The sequence below is a fragment of the Tarenaya hassleriana genome, unplaced genomic scaffold (assembly GCF_000463585.1).
Source record: "Tarenaya hassleriana unplaced genomic scaffold, ASM46358v1 Cleome7, whole genome shotgun sequence".
Taxonomy (NCBI): domain Eukaryota; kingdom Viridiplantae; phylum Streptophyta; class Magnoliopsida; order Brassicales; family Cleomaceae; genus Tarenaya; species Tarenaya hassleriana.
Genome location: NW_010969548.1, coordinates 3,482,363 through 3,503,028, shown reverse-complemented (window position 1 = coordinate 3,503,028; position 20,666 = coordinate 3,482,363). Strand labels below are relative to the sequence as shown.

General features: G+C 38.4%; 3 protein-coding genes and 1 long non-coding RNA gene across 6 annotated transcripts; 2 read left to right on the top strand and 2 right to left on the bottom strand.

Annotated features, from left to right (window-relative positions):
• Window positions 1-1,904: 1,904 nt before the first annotated feature.
• LOC104801145 lies at window positions 1,905-12,078 on the bottom strand. Its single transcript, XR_769846.1, has 3 exons — window positions 11,835-12,078; window positions 11,633-11,634; window positions 1,905-1,920 (listed from the first exon to the last, which is right to left on the bottom strand). It is a non-coding gene; the product is annotated as an uncharacterized LOC104801145 (long non-coding RNA).
• Window positions 4,169-8,719, top strand: LOC104801142 (casein kinase 1-like protein 9). Of its 2 annotated transcripts, none has more exons than XM_010524267.2 (14): window positions 4,169-4,744; window positions 4,873-4,913; window positions 5,345-5,414; window positions 5,675-5,823; window positions 5,921-6,016; window positions 6,224-6,294; window positions 6,401-6,462; window positions 6,549-6,612; window positions 6,732-6,816; window positions 7,372-7,498; window positions 7,596-7,681; window positions 7,765-7,828; window positions 8,064-8,191; window positions 8,274-8,719. In XM_010524267.2, the coding sequence occupies exons 1-14, from the start codon at window positions 4,669-4,671 to the stop codon at window positions 8,556-8,558; spliced, it is 1,404 nt and encodes a 467-aa protein (XP_010522569.1). In that variant the 5' UTR covers window positions 4,169-4,668; the 3' UTR covers window positions 8,559-8,719. The 2 variants fall into 2 exon arrangements, with proteins under 2 accessions (XP_010522569.1, XP_010522568.1); XM_010524266.2 differs by having other exon boundaries at window positions 4,170-4,744; window positions 8,271-8,719.
• On the bottom strand, window positions 8,923-11,014 carry LOC104801143 (vacuolar protein sorting-associated protein 2 homolog 3). The gene is made up of 10 exons (XM_010524268.1): window positions 10,957-11,014; window positions 10,712-10,746; window positions 10,577-10,627; window positions 10,351-10,455; window positions 10,166-10,237; window positions 9,921-9,992; window positions 9,742-9,822; window positions 9,624-9,659; window positions 9,465-9,523; window positions 8,923-9,156 (listed from the first exon to the last, which is right to left on the bottom strand). The coding sequence occupies exons 1-10, from the start codon at window positions 10,973-10,975 to the stop codon at window positions 9,105-9,107; spliced, it is 582 nt and encodes a 193-aa protein (XP_010522570.1). The 5' UTR covers window positions 10,976-11,014; the 3' UTR covers window positions 8,923-9,104.
• On the top strand, window positions 11,352-19,355 carry LOC104801146 (serine/threonine protein phosphatase 2A regulatory subunit B''alpha). 2 transcript variants are annotated; one of them, XM_010524269.1, is made up of 13 exons: window positions 12,667-13,444; window positions 13,942-14,184; window positions 14,618-14,723; window positions 14,834-14,933; window positions 15,410-15,515; window positions 15,654-15,744; window positions 16,183-16,324; window positions 16,577-16,724; window positions 16,838-16,947; window positions 17,297-17,453; window positions 17,549-17,674; window positions 18,298-18,449; window positions 18,995-19,355. In XM_010524269.1, the coding sequence occupies exons 1-12, from the start codon at window positions 13,295-13,297 to the stop codon at window positions 18,436-18,438; spliced, it is 1,620 nt and encodes a 539-aa protein (XP_010522571.1). In that variant the 5' UTR covers window positions 12,667-13,294; the 3' UTR covers window positions 18,439-18,449; window positions 18,995-19,355. The 2 variants fall into 2 exon arrangements, with proteins under 2 accessions (XP_010522572.1, XP_010522571.1); XM_010524270.1 differs by lacking the exons at window positions 12,667-13,444; window positions 13,942-14,184 and adding an exon at window positions 11,352-11,589.
• Window positions 19,356-20,666: the final 1,311 nt, after the last annotated feature.

The window sequence follows — 20,666 nt, the reverse complement described above, 5'->3', positions numbered from 1 at the left end:
AATTCAGATCCGGTTTACGTCAATTGAGTCCGGTTTAGGATAATTCAGGGCTGGTTTAAGTCTTGGTTAAGGTCTGATTTGTCTGGATAGGGCTAGAACTGTTCGGTTTAGACCAATGGGGTCTGATTGGAGGTGAATTAAGGCCGGTTTAGACTGGTTTAGGTCTAATTTAGGCTATGTTCGTCCAATTAGGCTAGAATTGGACCATCTAGGTTAATTGGGTCTGGTATTAGGTAAGATCAGATTGGTTTTAGGCTGAGAGAGGTCTGTTTAGTATCTGATTTATCTGGTTAGGGCTGGTATTGGTCGTGTTAGGGTCTGAGTTGGTGAGTTTAGGACTAGATTAGATCGGTTTAGGGTCTGGAGTGTACAATTAGGACTAGAACTAACTGGTTTAGGGTTATGTTAGTCCAAATTAGGTCTGATGGTGTCTGGTTTGGGGCATAGTGAACTGCTTTAGGGTATATTATGGTCTGTAATGATCGGTTTACCCTGTTAGATCGGCCTTATATCCAATTTGGCTTGGTTTTAGAGAAATACACTATAGATAGACCTGTTTAGATCTCGGTTTAGCTAATGTGAGTCATAGATTCCGGGTTTCTGTTCAGTTTAGGTCTGAATAGGTGGATTCGACTACGTTTAGCCGGGTAAGAGGTCGGGTTAGACTTGAATAGGCTGGTATAGGTCTGAAATTGACTGGTTTAGGTCGGTATAGATCTGTAAGGGCTGTTTTTGGGTCTCAGATAGGTCTGGTTTAGCCAAATTTGGGTTAGTCTAGCTAGCATAGTCTAGGTCTGAACAGAAGGTAAATAAGTCTAAATAGGCTTGGTTAGGTCTGATTAGAGATTTAGAATGTCTATAGAGACATTGTCTAGGTCTGATCAGATTAGAATCTGATTGTAGACTTAAGTATTATCTAGTGTAGGACTACATAGGACTTCTAAGTACCTGTTTTGAGTCATAAAGTCCGGTACTTTGACCGGTTAGGTCTGATTAGTTGGGATTTGGCTAAAACGGGTTGGTTTAGGGGTTGGATAAGTCTAGAATCACTAGGTATAGGTCTGTAGGGATCGGTTTAGATCAGGGCATGTCTGTAGAGATTGGTTCTACGCGTTTATAGGGTCTGATCAGAGGGAAATTAGGTCTCATGAGGCTTAGTTTAGGTCTGATTAGGTTGCTAAAAGTCTAATCAGGGGTTGGTGAGTCAATAGGGTTGGCTTAGGTTTGGTGATTAGGACTTTTAGGTGTCTAACTAGGACTTGTGGTCATCTAATCAAGGGTTGATCAATTAGGGTTGGCTTAGGTCTGATTAGGGTGTTGTGGTGGTCTAGTCGGGACTTTTGGTGGTCTAACTAGGGCTATTAGGGTCTAGGTAACACTTGAGGTATGTCTGATTAGGACTTCGGTAGTGACCATGTAGACTCGGTGTCGTAGGACTGGTTAGGACTTTGTTGGGGGTCATGTAGACTCGGTGTTATAGGTCTGATTAGACGTAATCAGCTAGTCTGATTAGCCTTAAGTTAGGTCTGGTTAGACGTAATCAGGTCTTAAGGCAGACTGTGTTTTCGGTTAGGTAAAATTATGCCTAGGGTAAGTCCAATCAGGCTTGTGTGAGAGTCTAAGAGGTTGGTTAGGTAGAAATATACCCTGTGTTAAGTCCAATCAGGTCTGGTCTAGAGTGTATTAGTTCCGTTTAGGTAATGAGTACCTAGGGTGAAGTCCGGTTAGGCTTGGGTTAGAATCCGTTAGATCGGTTTAGGTTGAGTACCTAGGTTAAGTCCCGTTAGATTGTGTTCTCTTAGTCTAGTAGGTCTGAGTAGGTAAACACATACCTAGGTTAGGCCCGATAGACTAGGGTTAGAGCGTGTCAAGCACGACTAGGTAGAAATATACCTAGGGTTAAGTCCTCTAGGGTTCGGTCTCATCCCTCGTGTCATGTTACATCACTTCTAGGGTCGGTTAAGTCTCTTCCGGGTAGTCAGTTTTAGACTCGAGTTTTATCGTCTCAGGATGAGGAGTTAGATATTCTAACTCGGTATACCCCGAAAAGGGGTATGGTGGAAGGACTAGGGATCTCGGGCAAACCCGAAAAATCGGGTGCAGGAGAAGGCCAAGGACCAGGTGGAGTGAGTGGTTCCGCGGGTAGGTAGGGATACTACATGGAGGATTTGTAGATCCCGGATGACGAGGTAGGCAGAGTCCGATGTAGAATGACGAATTGACCTCGGAGGAGTAACCGAAGTTGCTTCGGTTTTCGATGGTAGGTCAGGAGATGAGGTCTCCACATTTAGGTGGAGCTTCCTCGGGTAGGATGCTCAGGAGATGATGTGAGTTGGGAGGTATCGGGTCACCGGGTAGAGTCGGTGTAGGTTGGCGCTAGGACACTCCCTCTCGAGTGGAGCACGTGCACTCACGTGTCTCATTCTCGGTGGAGCATTCTTAGAGGACTAGGGGCGTCTTCACTGGACAAAACCGTGGGACAATTCTAGTTGGCAGTTTAGGGTCCGAGGGTAGAAGTCGTATATCTATAGGTAGTGTAGACTTCACGGGGATCCGGACTAGGTATCCAGCGAGTTCGGTAGTATGACTCAGGTTAGTCTTAGAAAAATCGGGATAGACTTAGGAGACGGGTAGACGTCAGGTATAATCCTCGGGTTGTTAGCAGGTGAAGTCTTGGACTTTACCAGAGGAGGTAGAAAGAGGCGATTGCGGCGAACCTTTCGGCGGTCCGTCAAGGAAGCTCGGTGGTAGATCAGTAAGATCTCGGTACAGGTTTGCATCCTTCGTATTAAGATTCGGTGAAAATAGAAGATCAAATGTATAGTATGAAAAAAAACGTAACAAAAAAAATCACAAAAACTAGTTATATTCACCAGATATGTGAAAAAAACTAGGTCAAAATGAACATGAATAGAAACGGGAAACATGTGCACATATGTGTGTATAATAGCGCAACGATAATCTCCATCAACGTGAACATGAACAGAGGCGGGAAACCATACAAGCACATGAATGCACAATAGCATATATATAAACAAACGCATCAGAAACACAAAAATAGAAGCGTGAGAGTAAACATGTAAGATTCGGTAAGAATAAAAACTCACAAATACTAGCTAGTTATATTCACCAGATCTGTGAAAAACACTCGATGAACATGAACATGAATAGATGCTCTGTGCACTACCAAAACCGCTACATGCATATTCTAGCACTATATATAGGCTGGTTGTAGGTGTGTACCAGAATATAACGGTTTTGGCAGTGCCACGATATATTTTTCAAAATCAAATTGGGCCCATCTAGATCATATAAATTTTCCTCGTATTTTTATTTGTATGAATCATAAAATCAAATCAAGTTTTATGCACGAAACATCGTATTAACTTTACATACAACTAATATTGTAACTCGGATTATAAATTATGTGTATATGTACGTACTTAGATTCAAATAAACCCTAATGGGCTTTTCGAACAAGTCATGTTAGGGTATTATTGTGCTGCTTTCAAGTTTTATCATACTATAGAGAATCTTATGCAATTTAAATTTCACATGTAAAATGCGTACCGTTATAGAAAATATTACAGACAAGGGAAAGTGTTATAAAAATAAACGATTTATTTGAAAAAATATACCAATTTTTTTTATTTAACTAATAATGTATAGTTCTTTTGGGTTACAATATGCAACTTCTCTTGAAATAATATCCAATTGTATCACAACCGTAACAAGACCAGGGATGGAATGAAGAAAGCCTAAACTTTGTTGAACAATTTCATCTAAGATATCAAACCTTTGGCTTGGATTTAGAAATTTTCATCAATCTTTCAATCTTGATTTCTTTTTTCTCACATGAAATCACATGGCATAACAAATTATTGTGACGTGACGTTTATTTAATTGTATGATATTTAACTTTCCTATGTGTCAAATTAACATCTGTATGGTTGTGAGAGACAATTTAACATATTGTATTTAATAATTTGAGAATAATTCGTAATTTGTTTGATAAATTCAAAATTCATTTAATTTTTTGTTTACCATATTTAACGTACTTTTAAGTTATTTCCCTTTTTCCAAGTAAAATGAAAACATTAAACAACCAAAAATCATATTCAAGAAAATATTCAAAAAGCCAACGGCGAGTCTCTCTCTCTCTCTCTCTCATTCGTAGTAATGGGCGAATCTTCCTTCCATCGTTGAGCGAAATTCGACGTTCCGCCAGAATGCCGGGTCAAATCCAGCTATACGCTTATGCGTTTTCTCCTCCATGGCAGTTTTATCTTCTTTTGGAATAGGGTTCTCGTTGGATTGCCGTGATTTGGATTTCTGGGTGTGCCCTCTCACGAATTCTCGATTGTAGCCGATTCCAATTCATCGTTCTCGTGATCGGTGTAGCTTATTAAGATTTATCGTCGGAGATTACGTGGTTCATTGTTTGATGGCGAATTAAGGCATGGCTTTTGGTGTTCCATCGTTTTCGAGGCATTGGTGTAAATTTGCGAATCTGAGAAATTTCTGGTCGTTTTTCTGGTCGTGATTCCGGAGCGTATTTCTGGGGTTAGATATTGAAATGGGGAACGAATCTGAGTCCCGGAAAACAGCAAGGATCTGTTTGATATTGTGCTTGGAGAAATAGGTATTGCCGAGAGATTGGAGAAGAAGATGGATCTTGTTGTCGGTGGAAAATTTAAGCTTGGAAGGAAAATTGGTAGTGGGTCCTTTGGCGAGCTATATCTAGGTATAAAAAGGAAGATAAAATCACCTTTGATGCTTCAGCATTGCAATCTCGTTGTTTGATTTTGTAGATTCCATCTTTTTTTTTTCCTTCCAAATTCGAGTTTTTATGCGTTAAAGCTTTTTTTGCAGGTGTAAATGTCCAAACTGGAGAAGAAGTTGGTGTCAAGCTGGTAAATTTACGATAGTAGACTCTGCTGGTGATTTTCAGGCATTAGAAGACAGATTGTTGGAAATGGACAAAGAAAAAAAAATGATCTTTTGCCCGTTTCCAACGAAAGGTTTTCTTGAAATATTCAAACTAGTTTCCTTTTCTAGGTACCTTTAGAGATGTTTAGATATAACAATGGCGTTTTGCGATTTCGGGGGGTTTAGTGCAATGGGAACATTAAGGGCTTCTTAGAATCTACTAGAAGAAAGTCGTGATGGAATAACCTGATGTTGCTTGGAAAAATCAATTTGCTCCAAGGCCATGACACCTCTCTCCTGTTAAATGTTTACTCAATTGTATTTACCCTTGAAATGAACAGCACACCGCTTTTGATTTTGATCACAAGCTTTTCTCCTTACTCCCTCCTTTTGCTTCTTTTGATTTAATATTTAGGAACCTGTGAAGACCAAGCATCCCCAACTTCATTATGAGTCAAAGTTGTACACGTTGCTCCAAGGAGGAAGTAAGTCCCATTTCCCTCCCTGCAAAAGTATATGGTACTTCCAAATGATTATAACAAGATTACGGGGCTGCTCCTCTGTTTGGAACAAAAGTATTTGTTGAAAAGAAATTGTGTACTTCTGCATGCAGGGGATTATATCATGTTATGCGAGGTTCTCAAGCAGTTGAGAGTCTCTTTGTGGATAGGGACTCTTATTCTAAATCATGTTAGTTATATCACTATTTTGTGCATAATTAGAAGTTTTTCTTTTCCTTTTGAAGCTGGCATTCCGAATCTCAAGTGGTTTGGTGTTGAAGGGGACTACAATGTCATGGCTATTGATCTTCTAGGCCCGAGTCTGGAAGACCTGTTTAACTACTGTAACAGGAAATTGTCCTTGAAAACCGTCCTCATGCTTGCAGACCAACTAGTGAGTATATTCAGCTGTTACGTTATGTACTACTCTTCTGTTTGAATACATGGGTGTTCTAGTTGATGAATATCGTTTTCCTCTTCCCACATTTCAGCTTAACAGGGTTGAATATATACATTCTCGAGGTTTCCTTCACCGTGATATAAAGCCTGACAACTTTTTAATGGGCCTTGGGCGCAAAGCAAATCAGGTACTATCTGTCTTCTTAGTCACCTTGGCATTAGTATTGGAGAAGTGGTTGTAAGGCTTTTGTATATGGTCTATTCAGCAGTATTTTTACAGATTTTATTTGGGCTTTCATTTCATGTTAGGAAAAGCAATATCATGCTTGGATTTTGAGAAAGCTCTTCATTTTGGTGCTTTTTTTTTGACACATTGTTTGTTTTTGATGCATAAGGTGTATATGATCGACTTTGGACTGGGGAAGAAGTATAGAGACCTTCAGACTCACAAGCACATTCCGTACAGGTAAGATTCTCCCTTGAGCTGCCTTTCCCTGAATTGTCATGCACGGATTTGTATCATTGCCACTTTCTATCTGTAGACACATTATGATCATCAAATTTTCTGGCAGAGAGAACAAAAACCTCACTGGCACGGCTCGGTATGCAAGCGTCAACACTCACCTCGGAGTCGGTAAGAATGTTGTTTTTTGTGATGATATTCCTGCCACTGTATTATTTGGGCCTGATTCTTAGGTGCTTTCTCCTGTATATTGACAGAACAAAGTCGAAGGGATGATTTGGAATCACTCGGCTATGTACTTGTGTACTTCCTCAGAGGAAGGTAGAGCCTACAGCAACCACTATAGTTTTTCAACTTCTCCAGATTTTTTCAGTATCTTCGTTTTCTTCTTTAACATCTATTTTGAACAAATACTTCTTTTCCTTTATTTTTTGCTTCAGCCTTCCCTGGCAGGGACTAAAGGCTGGAACCAAACACCAAAAGTATGACAGAATTAGCGAGAAGAAAGTATCAACACCTATAGAGGTATGAAAATCACCATCAATCTGTTAGGCTGCACACGACCAAATATGGTTTTGGTTTGTTGTCTTTAAACTTATTTGTACCCCTTCTGGAAATCCATTATGAGGGTTAAGATCTATCGATGGATTTGTAGCAAATGGTTAGGAGCTATTATATGCTGATCCTCCCAAATCGTATTAGAACTACCCACTTCAAAGGTCCATTTAGTTGAAAGCTACTTAGAACGGTGTGTCCCCACGGAAGATACAATTTGGATAGGCTACAGCCTACAGTAGACTAACCAGTGTAAAACATGGTCATATCTTACCATGCCACTTCGTTGGAGTTGGCCCTGGGGCACTATATAAACTTTTGGGTTATTTCTGACTCAAAACTGGTTCTTAGAGTTTAATTTCTACTCATGGTTTCTGGGAAATGATTTGGTTGCAGTATAGGATGGACTCTTGTAACACTCTGGTAGGAAACAAAAGTCTCTTTGGTATCAGACATGATCGTGTCCCATTATTGTGATTTTCGCTAATTTTGCAATGTGAATGATATGTCTTGATGTGTACGCAGGTCTTGTGTAAAAGTTGCCCATCAGAATTCGTTTCGTACTTCCATTACTGTCGGTCCCTACGATTTGATGACAAACCTGATTACTCTTACCTCAAGAGGCTTTTCCGTGACTTGTTTATCCGAGAAGGTCCTTTATCCTGCTTTTTTATCCTTGCTAAAGTTTCTCATCTTCGCCCAGTTTCTTTATTTTCGTTTCCTCTTACAACTTTTGAACCATGGCACAGGTTATCAGTTTGATTATGTATTTGACTGGACAGTGCTAAAATATCCTCAGACTGGTTCCAGCTCTAGCTCCAGTTTAAGGACAAGGGTAATCCAATATTTTGGCTTAAGTTCCTTCTCTCTTGCGTTCTTTTGCTTATGCAAGTGTTATCTTTGCTTATTTTTTTCCAGCATCCCACCGGGAAACCAGGGCTAACTGCAGGACCATCTGCGGAAAAACCAGAGAGGATCTGTGGTAAGTTCCCAGTACCCTTTAGGTCTTTTTCAAAATCTGCAATAGTTTCACTTATTGCGCAAATGTTTCATTTTGGGAAGCTGTATATATGGAGAATTTGAGAATGACTGAATCATTGATAAAAGCATCTTATACATCAACGAACAACACCATGCTCAACTGTAGGTTGTAACTGCAACTTGTTCTGCTACAGCGTTTTTCGCAGATTAAAGTTTTTAGCTTTTTCATGGTGTAGGAAAAGAAGTTCGAGATAGATTCTCGGGTGCGATTGAGGCCTTCTCCCGTAGGCACCCTATAACTTCTACCCCACGTGATCATTCAAGATCCCGAAACTCTGATGACGGGCCTCTGTCTAAGCATGCAGTATATTACCTTCTTTTTTCTTTGACTTGTTCGTTTGCTCCTCTAGACGGCTCTGATTATATTGCTATACTGTTTGCAGCAGCAGCACGGGGACTCGGAAAGAGCGGGCAGTTCCACCAGATATGGAAGCTTATCAAGGAGAGCTGTGGCTTCAAGCTCTCGGCCAAGTTCTGCAGGTGGACCAAGCGAGAGCAGAGCCTCTAGCCGGTTGGCCTCATCCAGTGGCAGCGTTCATCCCTCAACCAGCCAAAGAATCCATTCTGGAGGATACGAATCCAAGACCTCGTCTTTCTCCCGCAAAGCTATTCCTAGGAACGTTCATGATGATCCGATAAGGAGCCTCAAGCTTCTCTCTATTCGGAAATGAACTCAAACACAAACATATACCGATACTCGATGAGTCTTGCCAAAGATCATCAGACGAAACGTGGAAATTTTCTTCTACAAGAAGAGGAGAATCTTGGAACAGTTTCATATGCTCGAGTCTTTTGTGTATACGGAAACGGTGGAAGTAGGAAATTGTCGGTATTTACAGGTAATTTCAAGCTAAAGCTGCAGAGATATGCTCAGTTTTATTCCCTCAACCTCCCTTTGTTCTTACCCTTCTAGAGAATTATATGTTGTCAGTGTAAAGCATCACCCTCTCCCAAAAAAGAACCACAAAACAAAAGGTGGGGGAGTTTCATGTAAACGGTGAAACTATATTCTTACATGCGACTTTGATCCATCTGTAATAAAAATGTTGCATTCAATTTTATTTATTTACTTTTGACAGCCAAGTTTCTTGGCTCACAATGAAACAGAGCAATTGAAAGTTGCAGAAAAAAGTGTGCAAGAAACCATTACTACATACAGGAACGCCTTAAAAAAAAATCAAACTGCAGAAGACCCATCTTGAATAATGTTCTTCAGCTCATGCATTTCTAAGGGCTGCCAATCTCTTCTCCAGCTCATCAATGCCAGAACTGAAACCAGGCCGTACGGACAAAAAAAGTATGAGAAAACAATCATGGGTGACTATGGAGGTCAGGTTTTGCATCAAACACTGATCTAAAAAGATGTGTTGATGGAGAGATGAATCGCGGGTATGGTTTAGAGTTATCAGATAAAGATCGATACATCTTTGCAGATATATCGATCGAGAAAACGATGCATAACTGAAGAAAAAAACAGTAGTAGAACTTTGATTATACTGTCATGGCTAATATGCTAGTTGTCTCGATGGTCAACCCGAATGCAAGTATTGTCGGGTTTGTTCGAGCAAAGTGTATACCTGCCAACATCCTCCTCTGCTTTCTTCCCGGCGATTTTACCTTTTGGAGCGGATGATAGCTGCCAGAGACCAAACAGACAACAAAAAAAAAGTCAATCGGAGGAATCTTTGGAGCCGAAAGAAATGCAGAAAGTTAGACTTGAGTGGCTGAAAACAAACCTGCGAGGCAACATCGACGCCAATTTCATCGAGCACCTACCCAGCAAACAGAACATTGTTCAATGTCTTGGTGGTAGCGGTACTATAATTCGACGGGTAAAAACAGACATGTGCTTACCTGGTTTGTCAACTCTTCAGTCTCGTCTTCGGCTTCATCGTTGTCCAAAGCATCGTCTATGGCATCTGACATCATTTCGGTCTGACACCAATATGCACCACACGAAATTTGCGGTCTGAGGATTTCAAAGAACATATAGCTTTCCAGTTGGCAGGGAAGAGATCTGATTGGATACTTACAGTCATATCCATCTGAGCCGACTGTTTCTGAAATTCCCTTATAACCTTAGCTTGCTTCGCTGGTTCCATTTTCTGGAAATATCAGACGAACTTGTTAATTCAAGAACAAAAGTTGTACCCCGAAACCAAATTACAAAAAAATGTGTTTTGACGAATTGACGAGTTCCATCGAGATTTATCTGATGAATCCGTAGGAATTGAAAGAAAAGACACGAAAAAAAAAACAGTAATCAGATGAGACTGACCTTATTCATCGCTGCCATTGCCTTCGTGGCACCTTTCATACCGGCGGCAACTGAGGTATGCGCATGCATAGCCTGAACAACAACACGATGAATGATCCAAAATATACGTATATGAAATTTCCAAAGAAACAATATACTTTCGAGTAATTACTATGGAACAATGAGAGAGGTTTTCATTGAGACACCTGTGTATGAGTAGCCACACCCCGCATTTGAGCTCGACTGCCTTGTAAGTTGGCTATTTGCTGCCTTAGCCTGATTAATTGCCGGGCCAGGATCTTAGTCGCTCCCTACAAGGAATTGACGAACCAAAAAACAAAAAATTAGGGAAGCTCAATCAGAAGTATGACGTAGACATATTACCTAACACAAACCCCAGAAGAACCAACCAGCAAGGAAAGCTCAAATTACCTCGTTCCCCGTTTTAGCTGTTCTCTTTATCTCGGCCACGAGCTTTTTTTCCTATCGTCATGATAAAAACTATATCAGACATCTCCAGAAGACATTTTGGGGATAAGATCCACACAAGGAATGGCGTGCTCATACCTCCAGTTGCAGGCCCCCGATTTCCCTTTCAATCCCTGAAAAGAGGACAATCTAATCAGTTTAGCGAGTAAAAGTTGATGGATAAGAGATAACGATCGAGGAAACTGTTCAGCACATTGGTCAGCAACTGGGATGATGAATCAATCCAAAAGCAAGGATATATTTTTTTTAATCATGGAACGAAGCCCGGCTAGATGATCAATCCTTCCCTTTCAATGCCATTGCAGTGATAACAAGAACAATACCTCTCGTAGCTTGTGCCATTTCTCTCTTGCTCTCCCGAAGTGCCTCTGCAATCACCAAAAGGGCAAACAAATCCGGTGAGTGGATTCGATCTGTTTCCTTGATAACGGATTCTCGATTCAGACGGGGAATTCTCCAGTTCAACCCAATCACAAATACAGATTGTAAAATTCACTTAGAATGTGATCACAATCGCCAACAGACTACAAAAGAAGTCAACTTTAGAAGAGGTCAGAGAAACCCAGATGATCAAATCGCCAAACCCCCAAAAGGAAGAACAACCCTTTCGATCAGAAGGTATGTATGGTTGGTTCATGGGGTGAGTGATCAAATCTAACAATCTTGCTTGATCATCTGTTGACATGACATGTCCCCATGTGATGTCGGTGCAGGTTAAGTCTTTGATTGATGATGCTAAAACTGGGACCCCCATTAGCGTGTCCAAGAACTATTCCAGTATCAATGTTGCTTGTGGCGGTGGTATGCCGTCTGTGTTTCTGGGAGGTGGTACTCCCCCGTTATCACCTCGGAGCTCATCTGGCTCTCCTCGTTTCTCAAGGCAAAAGACAAGTCCTTCATCTCTACATTCTCCACTGAAATCAGTCAAGGGGCCAAAGCGTGAAGTTATTCCTCAGGTTGAATTCTCATTTTCCGCTGTTCCTCGTGTGAATATATTACTTCTGAGAGTGATGTGTAACAGATGGAAGGGAATTGCTGTGCTGTATATCTTGATTCTCTTTTCCTCCCACTCCTTCAAACTCTAATTCGGTTTTTTCTTAGAGAAATCTCTGATTAGGTCTTTTCATGTTTAGTAACAGGATTGGTCATCAAAAGTTATTTCTAAATTGTTTGCTTAGACGCAGAACGATGAGTACTAAACCCTGCTGAAGATGTTCATGTTCTCTGCTTCTCTTCTCTTCCTCAGGCGTTGAATTCGTCAGGACAACGAAATCGGGAATCCTTAACGAGATGGTTTCAGAACTTCAGAACGCGAGATTCTGTTCGAATGAATGAAACACAGAGAGAGATTTGGTTGCGAGAAGCCGACAAGTTTAGCGGGTTATCGATTACGCAGTTTCTCTTGGGTAACTTTATTCACCCGTCTCGAAAACCATAACGAGAAATTTTCGTTGTGAATATAATTTTTTTTTATGTAATTGTAAATATAGTTTTGGGTGACGCTTATAACTGAGTTTTCCAATTCTTAGAATTCTTCAAAATTTGTGAGCAAATAATATTTTTATATTTAATCCATCTGGCTTCATCCCGAAAGAAAAATCTAATCCAATCCTACAAAGTCACAAGATCCTATTTTAATGCGGAAATATCTCCGCATTAATATCATTAAAAAATAATATATTTAACAGTTACAATCTGATAATTGCAAAAGAAGATACGTATAATAAAAAAAAACGGATGAATGAACAAATGATTAAACATATTTAAAAAAAATCATAAGCTTTTAATGGTATAAATGAGAGGATGAATTTTCTGGATATATATTTAGTTAGTACAATGAAAAGTTATTATATTTCGTTAGCATTTAGGAAACTTTTATTATTAATTGGTAATTAATTCGATATTTAACGAGAAATACAGAGATAAGGATGACGTGTGCAGTTGCACTTTGCAGCCCGTTCTCGTTGACTTTTTCGGTCAAAGATGAGGAAAAAGCATTCCCACTTCAGTATTAAATACCCTCGCGAAGCCATCACTTCATAACTTTCCGGGAAAATCTCTCCGTTTTTCCTTTGTCTCGACCCTCATTTTTCTCTCTCTCCGATATCTTGGTCGGAATATCCTGTTCTTCTGCAGAATTGGCAACGGGTCCTCTCTGTAATCGATTTCTAGGTGTGGAATGAGTAGAAGATGTTGTAGGGAAGAAGAGCGCTTGAGATTTATATCTGATCACCTTGTTGCTTATTTTGCATATCGATGGAATTCGAAAACTAGGGTTTTTCGATCTGACCTTCCACTCGCGTTTTGATCTACGCTGTTACCTGTTTTTGCAAAATACCCTTTCTGAAGTCGATAGCGGTTTTCGATTTGTCAGAGGTGCTGTTTGGATTTTGAATCCCTAGGGTTTTGCTGCGGTTTCACTACCTCCGATTGAGTTTAGATTTCGAGAAATCAGGGTTTTTGCGTAGAGTTACTCCTTATTGATTCAGGAACTTGAGAAACTAGGGTTTTTGTGCCGGTGAGTTACCGCTCCGATTGATTTTGAGGAAACTGGAGACATAGGGTTTTGTGTTGCGGTTTCGTGGCTCCTGTTGTTTTCGGTGATATCTGGAGTTAGGGTTTTGTGGCAGTTGTGGTTCTCAGTTGATGAGATAGTGCACAATGGATATTGATGAGGTTGAGGATGTTCATATTTTGGATCCTGAGCTTTTGCAGTTACCGGGTTTGTCTCCACTTCCACTTAAAACAAGCCCTCAAATTGCTGAAGAGCTTTTCTCTCACTGGCTTTCACTTCCAGAAACTGGCCGCTTGGTACTCTCTCTCTCTCTCTCCATTGTTTGAATGATACACACATGGTTCTTTCTCTTTTGCTCCAATTGCAAGTTTGTGTGGTTGCCCTTAATTCTGGTTTCTAATGTGTATACCTGTCTCTGAACCCAGAGTATACACACAAGGTTTTGTATTCCCGCTAATTATAATTGCCCACTGTTAATGAGAGGGTGTAAAATGCTAGGGTGATTTAAAAAATACAGGGTGTTAATAGTTCCTGTCAGGCAAGAAAAGGACTTGTATTTGTTTAACTGTACAAATTTTGTCTTTGATTCTGGTAAATGTTAGGTTGGGTATGGTTCATCGGCATGTGAAAACTCATGTAGGTCTCTGAGGCTTTATAGGTGCTTCTCAAACATCTGAGAAGATAGTGTTAGTGGATGCTTTATTATGTTAGTTGACACATGAATGTCATGCGATACAATAATCTTGCTTGATCATCTGTTGACATGACATGTCCCCATGTGATGTCGGTGCAGGTTAAGTCTTTGATTGATGATGCTAAAACTGGGACCCCCATTAGCGTGTCCAAGAACTATTCCAGTATCAATGTTGCTTGTGGCGGTGGTATGCCGTCTGTGTTTCTGGGAGGTGGTACTCCCCCGTTATCACCTCGGAGCTCATCTGGCTCTCCTCGTTTCTCAAGGCAAAAGACAAGTCCTTCATCTCTACATTCTCCACTGAAATCAGTCAAGGGGCCAAAGCGTGAAGTTATTCCTCAGGTTGAATTCTCATTTTCCGCTGTTCCTCGTGTGAATATATTACTTCTGAGAGTGATGTGTAACAGATGGAAGGGAATTGCTGTGCTGTATATCTTGATTCTCTTTTCCTCCCACTCCTTCAAACTCTAATTCGGTTTTTTCTTAGAGAAATCTCTGATTAGGTCTTTTCATGTTTAGTAACAGGATTGGTCATCAAAAGTTATTTCTAAATTGTTTGCTTAGACGCAGAACGATGAGTACTAAACCAGATAAAATACTCATTTTGGCATTTAATTAGACTTAGATAGAAATAAAATGGTTTTCTGAATAAAATGGTAAGCTTGCACTTTTTAAGGTAATCAATTTGTTTTTAGAACAGTTTAAGCGGAAGGCTTTTAATGGATTTTGTGTTTTAGTTTCATTTGTTTTCTTAATTGTCTATTATTTTTTGCAGTTTTATTTTCAACATGGGCGTCCTCCAGCGAAGGAACTAAAGGAACAATGTATATTGATGGTTGATCAAATTTTCAGCAATTATATGGACAGACTTCACATGGATGGTGATGATATTTTAGCTCAATTTCACCATCGTCATTATTATTATTATTTTCCTTTAGAAATTTTAAGGTCAATAAGTTGATCTTATGAATATATTTTGGTTCCTGTGCAGAATTCAAATTCATTACAAAAGAAGTCTGTAAGCTGCCATCTTTTCTTTCTTCCTCACTTTTCAAAAAGATAGACACTGATGGCACTGGTGTAGTTACGAGGTAACATCTTTTGTGCCATTCTTTAATATAATGTCTGTTGATAACTTGTGTAAAATAATTAGCATGTCAATAGCTTTTTAGTGCTAGACTTTATATCCGCTTATGCACCACTGTTTTGTATGCATATGTATATTAGTTAGTTGAAAAATATTTAAGGCTGCTATAGAACTTCTGGTGCTTGGGGTATATAATCTTATGAGTCTTCATTCTGATAAAATGTGTTTTGTTAATTAATAAAAAATGATTAAATACAACAGTACAAGTACAACTTTTGGCGATTGATTTATATGTTCTCATGGACCAGTTCTTTAATTAATCAATTGAAACATATGTACATCAACAATATGGCATTTAGTTGTTTGATTTATATCCTCCTCTGCACCATGTTGATTCCTTCCTTGAACTTAGAGCTTTCTTGACACATGAGATAGGGTGCTTGATTGGTGTTCCGCTAATCCCTTGGTAATTATATGTAGGGATGCATTTATCAAGTATTGGGTTGATGGAAATATGTTAACCATGGATACAGCCTCGCAGATATATAATATTCTACGGCAGCCGGGTTGCAAATACCTAAGACAGGTCTTTTTGTAACCCTTCTCTCTAGTTTATTTTCCTACGCTGATGTTCTGTTTTATTTGATGTTGTGTTTCTTTCTCTATATTTAAATTCATTGTGTTGAATATCTAGCTTTTATATTTTTCTGAATTTTGGATACAGGATGACTTCAGACCAGTTCTTGATGAGCTTCTGGCAACTCATCCTGGCTTGGAATTCCTGAGGAATACATCTGAGTTTCAAGAGAGATATGGTATGAATTCAGATGTTTCTTGAGATTTGATATTTATAGTGTTAAATATCAACTATATCTTGACATGACAAGCTGGATAGGATAATCCAGTTCATACCCGTGGTCTGTGCAAAATGAATGGTGTTCATTTCATTCTGTAAATTATTACTTATATTCATGTATTTGATATTCAAAACCCAGTTGGCTGAACATGAAAGTGAAAAGTCATTTTCTTTACTGGAGGAACACTTCCATTAATCAGATTCTGATATTTATTGTTGTGGATGTTTCTTTACAATAGCTATCAATATTAGTTGAAGACTGATGGCGCATAACATATCCTATATCTTAACATATCCTATATCTTCTGCGTGTTACAGTTTGTTACCTAAATTCATTGTGTAAGGTTTTTGCTTGTACTTATTTCTTTTATTATTGTATCCTTTGTCGTTTACCCAGCTGAAACCGTCATCTACAGAATATTTTACTACATAAACAGATCAGGGAACGGTTGCCTTACACTAAGAGAGCTGAAACGTGGAAATCTTATTGCTGCTATGCAACAAGCTGATGAAGAAGAAGACATCAATAAAGTTCTTAGGTGAGTTTATTTTCTTGTTCATCATTTTCTTCTGAACTCCCTGTGTATCCTTCTGAAACTTACTATTAAAAATCATTTATAACATAGTTTTTAAAAGATTTCGAATAAAATACTTATTTAAACTAAAATCATACGCTCTTGAAACCAAAATATTCCTGCTTTATGGGTTTTATCCCATTTGTTTAAATGCCAGAACAAAGGCACTACATAATTAAGTCTTTCTGTGTAGCATAACATATCCTTTGATTTCAGGTACTTTTCCTACGAGCACTTCTACGTCATATACTGCAGATTTTGGGAGCTTGATGGTGACCATGATTTCTTTATCGACAAGGAAAATCTCATCAAATATGGTAACCATGCCCTCACCTACAGGATTGTTGATAGAATATTTTCACAGGTTGGTTGGTCCTGAGATGAAATTTCTGGCTAACAGCTATTTTGCAGTGAAATTACCACTTAATGTGATTTTTTTCCCTTGACCATGACTCATTGTATGGCTATGTATCTCAGATTCCTAGGAAATTTACGAGCAAAGCCGAGGGAAAGATGGGTTATGAGGATTTTGTTTACTTCATTCTTGCTGAGGAAGACAAGTCAGCTGAGCCTAGTCTTGAGTATTGGTATGGTTTTCTCCCCCCCCCCCCCCCCCCTCTTTCCCCCTTTTGTTTATTTATCCACCTGCTTTGTCCTTGTTTTTCAGTCAATAACTAAGCCAGAAAGTTGTGATATATGCGGCAATGACCATCAAATGTTTCTGCTTTGTTTGAAGTCCCTAACTTTGATGTGCAGTGCCCTTGCTTGCAGTTGCTCGTTCACTAGTTTGTTGGTCATTATTCACATTGTTTCACAAACTTAGCATAACTCCTTTTGAACATCTGATGTGGCATATGCTTTTCTTTCATCATGGATTTTGAACATGGCTTGATAAACATTAAATCTCTGGAATACTGGTTGATACTGTCCTTGCAGGTTCAAGTGCATAGACTTAGATGGAGATGGCGTGATTAGGCCAAATGAAATTCAGTTTTTCTATGAAGAGCAATTGCATCGCATGGAGTGCATTACCCAGGAACCTGTTCTTTTTGAGGATATACTATGTCAAATAATTGACATGATCGGACCAGAGGTTTTGTTTCGGACAAAAACTTTACTTGTTTGATAATCTTGAGGTATTTTGGGGTTTCCTTTGATTTCAAATAACCATTCCACTGATTCTTTCAGGAGGAGAATTGCGTCACACTCCGTGATATTAAAGGATCCAAACTTAGTGGGAATGTTTTCAATATACTCTTCAACCTGAACAAATTCATGGCCTTTGAAACTCGTGACCCTTTTCTAATTCGCCAGGTAATTTTATATTTCCTCTTCAGTGTTTCCTGTTGTAAGATCCCGTGGATGCTTTAACCTTTTCTGAAACCACATTCAACAGTGGCTGTGATTGCAATGGCCGCAACCACTGTTAGAACCCCAGAAGCAGCGGCCTCTGAAAAATAGATGTAGGATATAAAAGCCATTGTCTTTGGACTTCAATATTTACGATAGACTGATTCAGTGACTACAAAAATGCCACATGTTACTAAAACTTGCAAAACATTTTGAAATTTATCAAATTTTAGAATAATCGTGTATCAAAAAAATTTCTGTAGGAAAGAAAGCTAAGAACTTAAAAATCATTTAAAAAAATCTAGTTCATTCTAGAGTCCTAGACCAGGTTGAACTTGTAAATTAGTTTTACATGAAGATCAAGTGCGATCAAAAAATCTGAATTGGTGTTTATTAGCAACTTTTAGTATTCTTAAAAGTGTTGATATTCTTACTACTGATAATCCACTGGACGAAAGCTGTTCCACTTGTCGTCTACTACGGCTAACATTTTTTTTCGAATGTGCCTCTGCCGACTGTTCGTGGTTGTACTAACTGAGGCTATTGAAAAAGGTGAAAGATTTGGTCTCCAATATTTGTTGTTGCAGGAAAGGGAGGATCCTACGTTGACAGAGTGGGACAGGTTTGCGCAGAGGGAATACGTGAGGTTGTCAATGGAGGAAGATGTAGAAGAGGTCTCAAATGGAAGTGCTGATGTATGGGATGAACCTCTCGAACACCCATTTTAGCCCTTAGAAAGGTAAGGTTTCGCTGAATTCGCATGCGTATGTGAAGTTGCAAATGCATGTTTGTTGATATAGATAAGTCTGTTGAATTTGGTGGCACAAGGAACCTGATTTTGGCTTCTAGGCAGTGCTTTAACAATATACGATATATAACTAACCTTGTAGAAGATAAGGAAAAATGTCAAGAACCCACCAGAATTAGGACTGAGCTTGCACATGTTGCCAAGAGTGAGTTTTGCTTTCCATGAGAAAAGAGTAGGAGGGGAGCTGATAGCTGAAAAGTCGACGGTATCCTTCTATCCAAGTAACGCTGTTTTCGTTGAGAAATCCAGCAGTAGTGATCAGAGTTTTTCCTCTGCTTCTTCAGTTCCTTTTTGTGTGTGTGTGTGTGTGGATCAGTCTCTAGTATCTACACTTTGATGTAAAGAGAGGCTAGATTGGATCTTCTTTTTCTTCTTTGGTTTTTGGTGGCATTTGGCCATCAAAAAAGAAAAAGAAGCTATAATTCATTTCATATTGAGAAAAGAGTGGGTTGCTGCTCATGTGATCTCTTTCTCAGGAATCGGCGTTCCCTCTGTCATTTTCTTGGGGAAGAAGAAAGAAGAAATGGCTCACAATATCCGCGAGAGACTTGAGAATCGGTCGGCGGTCGGCCTCCAGAAACTTCCGACAATGGACTTTATTTCCAAAGAGCCTTCTTTCATGTGAAGTTTTTGTCCTTTTTTGTTCTTGGTGTTTCATAGTTTTCCAGGTTGAAACTCTCTCTCTCTCTCTCTATATATATATATATATATGTACGTCTGTATATATTTTTTCTTGGTAAACACTATTTCATAATGAAAAAGGAAGAACCATGTACAACAAAAACGAACTTAGAAGAGGCTTTTGGTAGAGTACGGGTGGACTTTTGTTCCGTGTTATTTCTCTTTTTTCTCATCCAGAGAAATATTTGTTAGCAAAGATTATTATCGTTATAATAGTTGGAACTGAACAGTCAAAGCGTAAGCGCTGTGGATGATAATAATTCGTAGAATGTGATTTGATTATTGAATGTTTTCGTGATTATGTGTTTCTTGTTAAAATTGATCCAGGTGATCTTGTGATTACGTACCGTATATACATCGATTTAAATTGGCAAAATCTTTCTTATAAATATAATTGTAAATGGTCAACTAACCAATGTGAGAGATTGTGAAACCTGAAAAAGAGAAAAAGAAAGAAGAAAAAAGGGGAGGGGAAAGATTATATGGGCCCAATTGTATTAGGCCCATTAAAGCTAGATGCGGTCCAATCCGATTCACTGTTTCCGACGCGACGTGAATTTGTACCACTCGCATCCATGGCGCGTGGACGTCACCGCTCCAAAACGGCCGGACTATAGTCCACCGATTTCGGCTTTTTTCCGAAAATTTAGAATTACAGCGCGTGAGAGTTTCTTATGTTTTTAGCTTTTGTCACTTTATCGTTCTATTGTTTTCTTGATTTTTTTTTGTTTTTTTTTTTTTTGTGTAACTGTCAACCTTCCTCTTTCCAAGATAAATGTAGTACTTAAATTTACCTTCGGCGACCAAAAAAATTACCTTCGAAATTTTGTTATGCAGAAAATAAGAGAGGATTTATCACAAGCTCGTATAGAAAATTAACCCTTTTTTCATAGCAACCGGTTTTGGACTATGGCGTATATATGATGGAAAAATGTAATGCACAATGTTCCAAAATTTATTTATTTTTTAAAAATCATTAATAGTGATATAATTATTAAAATGTTATAATCATGATAAAATAGAAGTCAATAACAATTATTTGTTATTATTGATTCAATAAGTCGGTATTAAATAAATTAAAATCAAATCTATCAATAAAACTCTTATAAAAAATATTTATAAAAAATCATAATTATTAGAAGATTTATTTTAAAATTTTAAAAACTCAAGTATATTTTTTATTGATAATTAAATATACTGCATTTATAAAATTTTAAGATAATATTCGCTCTTAAGCATACAATTACATATAATTTTTTTAAAAGAGAATGCACAATTATTAATCAATGTATTATTTTATCTATTTTTATTTTAATTATTAATTATTAATTATTATTAAATCATTTTTATTATATAAAATTTTAATTTTTAAAATCATTAAATAATCTTACTATTAGTATTTTTATTATATAAATTTATAATCATTATTAAATAATATTAATATGTAGGGGGATTCCGAAAAAAGGA